The 9,276-nt window shown below is 31.7% G+C and overlaps 1 protein-coding gene across 1 annotated transcript; it reads right to left on the reverse strand.

The window, feature by feature from the left end:
• Nucleotides 1–293: 293 nt before the first annotated feature.
• On the reverse strand, nucleotides 294–8,997 carry LOC114395930 (probable galacturonosyltransferase 15). The gene is made up of 6 exons (XM_028357798.1): nucleotides 8,371–8,997; nucleotides 6,871–6,914; nucleotides 4,056–4,199; nucleotides 2,434–3,006; nucleotides 2,026–2,328; nucleotides 294–1,423 (listed from the first exon to the last, which is right to left on the reverse strand). Exons 1-6 carry the CDS (start codon nucleotides 8,591–8,593, stop codon nucleotides 1,133–1,135), a joined length of 1,578 nt encoding a protein of 525 aa, XP_028213599.1. The 5' UTR covers nucleotides 8,594–8,997; the 3' UTR covers nucleotides 294–1,132.
• Between the last annotated feature and the right edge of the window lie 279 nt (nucleotides 8,998–9,276).

Below are 9,276 nucleotides of genomic sequence, written 5' to 3' on the forward strand. Positions count from 1 at the left end.
CATAATATGGCCCCAAACAGATAGAATGATAGGATCTCAAATGTTGCTTTCTCCAGTTCTTGACTTCTTGCAACAGTGACCAAATTTGGCACATATAGTTACCGGATCATGTTATTTGTCTAGTTTGGATCACCGGGAAATTGTAGCTATCAATCGTAAATATTATTTATGCCACTTTTCAGAGGTTTACACTATCCCAATATAAAAGTTTTAGTAATTATAAGTGCACAAATCAAAAGTTGTGTTGGGGCCTTTTAGCAACGTACTAAATACTCAACAATTTCGGCAGCGTATTGCATAATATTCCACGGCCATTTCATTCATAGTGATAAACTGCACAAGGGTCAACACAGAAATTGCCTTTTGTGAGCCAGCCCCTAGACCAAAATAAGGAAAAGCAGCATGAGATCTTTTTCCACATGAGTTGAGTTGAACACCGCATTTGTTTTACGTCATTTACATCTTGAGTTTGGACAGATGTTAAACTCGTGTGTCATTTAGTCTTCTTTGTAACAAGCTCCACGTACACACAAGTGGAAGTGATGTAAAGCAATGCACAAACTAATTTGACTGGCTCCTAGAATAAGCATTTAAAAAACCAAAGGGATGAATAGCGTGTTTGGTCATACATCACGAACATGGATTCTCACATCTGAATAGAAGTTCCTAGTTCTAGCTTTCACGTCTTTAACCCATTTGACATGATTTGTTGGGTAGGGAACGTGTTTCCAAACACGCATGAACTCTCAAAGCTGCATGATAACCTATTTCACGTCTTTACCTGAGAGTTTTATGTACCAAGACTTGAGAATCCACTAACTGAAATTTCAAATCATGCAATACAATTTCTCCACTTCAAAAAGTAATTTGAAAAAGAAGTTTACAGTATTGTCAGGCAGCTAGATCAATGATGCTTATATCTTTCTTAACCACAGATATGCTTCTAGTAGGGTATTGTGTGGTAGCTTCATCTATTTACTATATTATATGGACATGGCATAGCGTAACTCATATCAAACTGTGCAGAGCGTATGAGTCAGAGACTGAAGGCAGAACCTTCTTCCCTCTGAAATCCCATACAGTATCACTGTTCAATCTCAATAAATATGGGAGGTGAAAAAACTTTGTTCCTTCACCCTGTAATTCTACATCTCCCAATAAACTTATTAGAGATATTTACGTATCTACTCCATAAACTTCGAACCTCTGGGAAACCAATTTCAAGCCATGGCTTTGCAGGGCCACTGAAATGAATAACAGCTGCAGCTTCTAATTTCTCTTTGCTAATTTCTGCTGATTGATGGCGATAACCTAAATCAGTCACAAGCATTGATGAACTTATAGGATGCACTTGACCCTCAAATGTCATCAAGGCAGGTGGAAGCACTCCTGGATTCCACATTGTCATCCCGGACTTGAGGTTCTGTGAAATCAGATGAGCAGTATGATGACATTGCTGAAGTAGCAATAGTGTATAAATGACTAAATATATGGTATTTTTTGTTGTTGTTGATATTTGACATAGTTTACAAGTCCAGAATTATCTCTACTGTATGGCTTCAAAAGCATATAGTAGTTCAAAGTGATATTAAACGCGTATGTTGAATGTAATGCAGTGCTTAAGACCAGTTAAATATTGCTTAGCATAGTATAAAATAATTAAATATCATATGAACATTTCAAATGGCTCATGTTCTTCATCACCAGAGATACACTTTCATGGAAAAATGAAAATTTAAAGCTTTTCTTGCTAGTTTAATCTTGCATATGGAAGCTTACTAAAATGCATTATGAGTGCAACTCTTTTTCTAACATACTCTACTAGTTAAAATTTATTGAAAATTACATCAGGAGAGACTTGTTAAATAAGTAGGACACCAAAAAATTTGTGATTTCCAATAAATTTCAACCAATAGTAGAGTATGTTTGAAAAAGTGTGTTAAGAGAGTGCATTAGCATTTCTCAAAGCATTATATATCAGAATATAGAGGCTTCATTAAGCACATTTCATCAACATACACTTACAAGTTTCAACCATTGATGGTAGGTCTCCGTAATGTTTGTTCTCCTCCAAGTTTCAAGATCAATAATATTCATGCCATAGAGCCATGCACACTGATCACCGTCAAAGTTTGATGCAACAAGAGGATGTGAAAAGTTCAAGTAGTTTATGTATTTACTTCCAGGGCAGCAGCCGTCTCCACACCACGACTTGAATACAGAACCAATGACTTTGCCATTAAGATCTAGTTCCCACAAAAAAGATATGTCATGTTGTACTACAACATCATCATCCAAGAATACTATCTTTTTGAGATCTGGAAACAGCTGTTGTGGTCCACAAAAATCAGATGATGAAACAATCATAGCCAAGCATTTAGACTTTTTGTCAATTATTACTGAATCAGAGGGCTACCAAAAATAACTAATTACCTCAGGCAAATAAATGCGGAGTTGATTCATCAAGGATAGGCTGCTGGGCCTTAAAGCCTCCAAATATCTGCTATTCTCTTGAGTATAGTCAAGGTCCTTTTCCTTATTATAGTATTGCTTCCAAATTAAGTGATTAGTTGCTAGCATCTCTTTAACACCAGCATTCACTTCTTCAGACCAGTCATATTGGTGTAATCCCCTAACTTCCACAACTGATTTAATAGAATTGGTGGCAAACCAAGCATGCATTGGAGCATAAGTTTTTTTGTCAGTAACAATATGAAAAATTAGTTTTTCTGGGTTGATTGAACTTTCAATTGTAGAGGTTACAACAACAGAGGCAGCAAGGACATTGTCAGTTAGGAGAACTAAGTGGTGAAAGGTAGGGTCAACAAGGCGCGATACAAATTCAGGAGGGGGTAGACGAGATCTGGCCATAGCATTTACAGAATATTCTTCAGCCAACTTTAGACATAGACAATGTAGACTTTTAGGAATACCATGAGAAGCTAGATGCCAATAAACCGACTCCTGTTGTCTTGCTAATTGCACCTTGCGTTCCAACTGTGATAGCTGAACATGAAAAGAAGAAATTGCAGATTTTGTGAGAGGATTAAAACTTAACAAACTGCGCTGAATTGAACATTTGTAGCTGACAAGAACTATGCTTCATTGGCCAACAATTCAATGAAGCAACGTAACCCACATACAGATAGACTTTGATTATGATGCTACCTTCACCCACATTCCTCCTTATGCTTATTTTATAATTCATCAAAATATAGAAATTCATATACCATGATACCCTTAGGCTTGAAAGGAACCCCTCCAACTATTGGTCATTTTCTGAAAGCCTCCTGCGGTTCAAAACTCAACATGACAACAACTCAACTACCTAAACTTTCCGCATTGTTCAATGTAGTGTAAAATTATCTCCCTGTCCATGTATAGAAAAGCCCCAATAAAGAGGTAATATGCACAGTATGATAAGTTGAAGAACGAGTTATTGTGTTTTGAACCACATGGAAATTGACCTATAGTTAAAGGTGATTTCTTGCTTTTTAACCAACATTTTATCTGGGCTATTTTTAGAGCATTTGAGCAACTGCCATAAGCACATAATATTAAAATTGGAATATGAATAATCAATCCATTAAGCTTCAATTCAACTCAGTAAATTTCAGGTTATGTTAACTTTTTTTTCCACATTCCTGATCTATAGACCATGTTCTCTGTAGCCATCCAATTAAAATGTTATATGCCACACAAACTTCAGTTGCACAAGTTTTTTTGTTTTTTGGTGAATTCCAGTTGCACAAGTTATTCCTTTCATTTTTATGTATTTTCTTTAAGCAAGTGTCTGTTCTGGTGCATGACCAATCGACCATAATATGTTAATGTTTATCAGTTAGCTGCATTGGCTTCTCCAGATTTTCACTGCTGAAACGTACACACTGACCCAAGCAATAGATATGCCAGGACAAGCATTTATTATATTTGGCGCCTCATTGTTAATCAACATCAGAAGGAAACAAAAAAGGAATCACTAGAAAAACGAAACATCAAGATAATCATCACAAAGAGTAACTAGCAAAAGCAAATGCGGTAAATTTTTTATATACCATGGCTTTGGTCTTGAAAGCAAAAGCCTTAAGGTCTTGTTTTGAGGTCATCTCTTTCACAAGTTCATTGAACGACCCTGCTCCCTCATTAACATTACCATCATTTGCCTCTATTAGCGCTCTGGTCAGCTCATCTCTGAGTTCCTTCAAGGACATGCAGTACCATAGTAGAAAACAGATCATAAATTATCAATTTTTTCCTTAAAAAATTAAAAGGGTGGACAGAGTCTATAGTAGAGACCAAGTTGATAAGTACAGGGCAGTGCAAACCAAAGTTAAATGTTTGCTACATCATGCCACGTTTATACGAAGATAATACTAGTTTAAAAGTTGTGTTTGTTTCAAAGATAGAATAACTTATTTATAATTATAAATTTTATATTAAAACGTGCATTGCTATAAAATGAATTGATCTAATGTTTTCTCAAACAGTCGCGTAGTTGGATGATTCCATAAAAGAACAGAGACCATGAAGACCCTTGGAAGCAGTGAAAAAAGTTGTGAAGGTAACAACTAGCAGAAAAAGGTAGAAGGGGAAGAAATAATTACACTTCAAGTGGCATGGCCATGCCCCATTGCCCCACAGGTAGCAGGAAAGCAACTTGTGAAAATACCGACAATGCACCACCCATTCATAGCAGTATTATATGATTGTTTACGAATTCGGAGGAATCATTTTTCTTTTTGTTATTATTTTTTTTTTGTTTACAAGGTAAAACAAGTTTTATTGTGATGCACTGTTCTCAATTTAGATCTATTTCATTTACCCGTTGTTACGTTGTGGATCTTTTCAAGAAGCAATGATCACTATCAAACTATTTTAATAATGTAGTATCAATAATTTTATGCCAAAAAGCTTTTAAACTTACAATGCATATCAAAATTATATCCCAAACAAAAGATGTCTTTTTTTATTATTTATCAGCTGCTTAAATAATATATAATGTTAGATTGTATTTCAGAAACTAACTTGAATTTTTAATTAAGTTGTACATGTAAACCAGTCAATTTTATTTTTTATTTTTTGAAGATAAATAGATGACCCATCCAAGAAATAACAAAGAATGGTAACTGCTATAAGGAAAACAAATAAAATTGAAAAAAAAAATGTATCACAAAAAATGATCGATTCAGGATTAGGTTTTTGTCCATAATATCCATTCTGCAACTTTTACTTTGTCTTTTTTCCCTTTTATCACATTAATAATAACACGTACGCTCACCTGACAAACGACTTTAACCACATGAAGTGGAGATTTCAAAAGCTGATATATATATATATATATATATATATATATATATATATATATATATATATATCACTGGATAGTTAAAGAAAAGGAAACAACAAAGTATCTCATACTGTATGTATGGATATGATCCATTCTGAAGTTTTCTAATGTTGTCAAAATTACGTTGGATTGGGCCTCAGTTGGTGACAGTGAGACAAACCTCTTTAAGTTTATATTTATTTATGGAATAATTCACGGTACTCCATATAATTTAAGAATATCTCATGTTTTAAGATCATTGATAAATCTCATATCCACATATCAACTTTGTTGATTTCTATGTCGATCACGGGTATAAGAAAATAGTTTATTTTTTATCTATAATTTTTTTTACATTATCTACCAATAAAAAATCATTATTATTATAATAACTTTTAAATAATATTGTAAAAATCAATATAATTATTATACAAGATGACTTGTGATTAGATTATAATGTTAAAATAATTTTTAATCAGTTAATAATATGAAAATATTTACACTAACAGTACATTAAACTCTAATATTATTCCTAAAACATTTTTCACAACACCTTTTCCTAGATTAGAAATAAAAAAAATTTATAGAATTCAGAGTGCACAAAACAAACAAATAAGAACATTTTAATTTTAATACACTGTTAATTTAAAAAACTCATGTAAATCAATTTTATCTCTAAAATTAATAATAAATTTATAAGATCAACAATTATTACAAATCGACACTAAACAGTAGTTTTTTAAAATGGCATTTGATTAGTTATAAAGTAATAAAATACAGTATAAAGTAAACTAGAGCCTAGAGGTAATGCAACCTAAATTCAATAGTATAACTTTTTAGGGTTATTATTTTTAAAATATTGGATTTGTCACCCAACCCAAACGCTGACAATTCTAATTGTTCACTTGATTAAAATATTGAAACTTCGCAAGGGAATAATAATGCTTTGCGTTTAACAATTATTCAAATAAGTTCATACAATACACTATTATTTTTTCGTTAATAATGTATAGGTTTTTAATCTGTGGACGTTCTGTACTAGTTGCAGTTTCTAATAAATTAAGTATGCATCATTTTTTTTTTCAAATCAGATCCGGCTGCAGCACTATATTTGAAAAGGTATTTGACTTTTTCTTAGCCAAAAAAGGTTATGTTAACAGAGAATGAGAGATACTATTTGACGAATTTGAAAATAAGAAACCTACGTGAGTAACGTGACCATTCATATACCAGGCAAAACGATTAAAAAGGTAGCAGTTTACAATTTAACTGCTTGAAAACTATAGTTGCTCTCTTCCCATGTCAATGTTTGTATTGTTAAACACGATTCACTTAAAATAATATTAAAAACCCGAATTTTAATAAAAAATTCTATTCCAGTTATTAACTTGAGTTAATTTAGGGGCAACTGGGCAAGTCAGTCAATTGAAGAGAATTTGCCAACTACTTTGGGAAAGGAGAATGGGAAAAAAGAAAAAACATTAGAAATTTACTATTAAAATAGGAAAAAAAAACAAGGGTGATTTGGTAAACAAGATACTTACCAGTGACGTGTCGACTCCACTGAAAAACCTCCACCCAGCACATTCTGCATCAATCATTTTCAACCATGTACTCTCATCAACTTTACAATAAATGAATTTATCTTTTTCTATGTTCATTACATTATTTAATTTTCTAACACATTTTGTCATTATAAATCTGAAAACTAATTCTTCAAAAACAAATTCCCTATCTTCAGTAAGCTCCACAAAAAAAAAAAAAAAACCATTTATCAATAAAAGAGCAAAAATTAAACAAAAAAATGTCCAAAAGTGATCATTTCAATTATATATTTTGTTTAAAAATAAAATTATATCTTAAAATGCATGTAAGGTCTTGAAAAAAGCATGTAAGGATAATTTTTCAATTTAAATAAAACAAATTAAAAATACAAAGTATTTTAAATTAAATTTAATATTTGTATCCAAAAAAATAATTTAATATGTTTTTTATTTACTCATTTGTATAGATACTTACAAACTTTATCATTTTTTATATTTCAATTTTAAAATAATAATTTATTAATAATTCACATTCACACAAAAAGTAAAATTAGTTTTTTCTCACAAATTATTGTTACAAATTTATATAAAAATTAAAACTTATGAAATATTTTTTTTTAATTTTCAAACTATAAATTAATTTAATCATTCTTTCATTCTATCGATATCCTTTTGTAGAACTTAATGAAGATAACAAAAAAATAAAAACAAAATAAAAATAAAAATATTAATTTTCACTCTTATATAAACTAATAGTCCAGGAAAAAGACTTTATAAAATTTAATTAAATATACCAAACAATATAATTAGAGTAACAATACACAATTTTTAAAGAAATGATATCTTTATTATTTTAAAAGATTTCAATTTTAATATCATTTGTTAAAAAATAACTTTATTATACTATCAATATAAAAGAGAAAATGACCTGTATATATAAAAATTCATTCAATCAGAAATCGATATATGATGATAGGTTTACTGAGTTTAACAAAAATTATTGCAGAATCATATTTCTCATGATTTTTTAATTAGTTGGCGATATAAAAAAAATTTATACCGTCAATATATAAAGTTTAAATTTTACAAAAAATTATGCTCACTTAATTAGAAATTATTATAAATATACTTTTTAAAATAATTATTATAAAACTTAATAATGCTAGAATACATAAAAATCTACAATTAGATAAGAATGTAATTTTTTAATTGTATTAGTTGTATGTAGTATTAATTAAATTATTTTTAAAATAATAATCTGTCTATATAAAGTAACTATTTGAAAATTTTTAAAAAACAAGTAAAACTCGAATAAGCTAAGTTACGCCGCGTTTACTAAACGTTAAAAAAAAAAGTAACTGAAGTAGTAAGTAGTAACTGGAGTGAGTCAGTGAGATGAGTGTGTGTAACTGTTGTTGTTGTGAAAGTGAAAGGAAAACAAAACAACACAAAATAAGAAAGAAAAGTTAGGAAAGTGAAAAGGTTGGAGGAACAGATTACCCAATGAGGAACACGCCGCAGCAGATTCCAGCATCAAGATCGCGATCCTCACGAACAGAAACGGCAGCACGATCCCGAGCACCACCATCACCGGAAACACCGTCCGAGCCGATATCCGGCGACCGGCGCCGGCCGCCACCGCCGTCGTCTTCGCCGATCCCTTTCCCTCGCCGTTCGATATCGTCACTCTCTTTATCCCCTTCGTTGATATGTAGAACTTCATCTCCGCGTTTCCATGAATCAATAATCCAACTCCTCTCTCACACACAGAGATCGGTGATTCAGCTCGAGATCTGAAGATGAAGCTTCATTACTTCACTTCAGAGAGAGAGAAACAGTGTTCGTGTTTGCGAGTTTAGCAGAGAAAAAGTGTGAGAAAAGAGAGAGAAATGCATTTGTAGCAGGTAAAAGAGTTCACGGGTTCGGAATTTTTCTGTTTTGTTTTTCTTGGCTCCTATTACGGTGAAATCAATTTCCCCGAAAAAACAAGAGCGAGAAAAGAAAAGAAAATGAAAATGAAAATTTTATTTGTTTGATTTTTCTAGTGATAAAAATATAAAAATATAAAAGGGTTTTTTATCTTCTGGAGAGAGAAATGAGAATGGCGAGCCGCATTTGTTGCCGCGGGAAATTATTAGATTGCAAGGACGTTGGCTATTTATATGATAGGTTAATGCGTGGTTACTCTTTTGCCACTGGGCTTTCAAGTTATTTACTGTTTTGACATTTATTCGTTATCTCGCCGACACCTACGTAACGTGGTCTGGCTCGGTGCCCAACTTCTAAATGTGAGGTCGCTTGTGGAGCATCTGACTATGAACAATGATAGATCATGTCTCATTGTTTTTTTCTGACAATTTTTTTATTAAATAAAATGTATTTAGAGTTTTATTTGATGAATAATGA

The sequence above is a fragment of the Glycine soja genome, chromosome 18 (assembly GCF_004193775.1).
Source record: "Glycine soja cultivar W05 chromosome 18, ASM419377v2, whole genome shotgun sequence".
Classification (NCBI taxonomy): domain Eukaryota; kingdom Viridiplantae; phylum Streptophyta; class Magnoliopsida; order Fabales; family Fabaceae; genus Glycine; species Glycine soja.

Coding starts and splice junctions, on each gene's coding strand:
- LOC114395930 (XM_028357798.1), bottom strand. CDS start 8,593: ATGAAGTTCTACATATCAACGAAGGGGATAAAGAGAGTGACGATATCG. Junction 6,915..8,370: donor TGCGGCGTGTTCCTCATTGG/GTAATCTGTTCC, acceptor TGATTGATGCAG/AATGTGCTGGGTGGAGGTTT. Junction 1,424..2,025: donor ACCATCAATGGTTGAAACTT/GTAAGTGTATGT, acceptor CTGATTTCACAG/AACCTCAAGTCCGGGATGAC.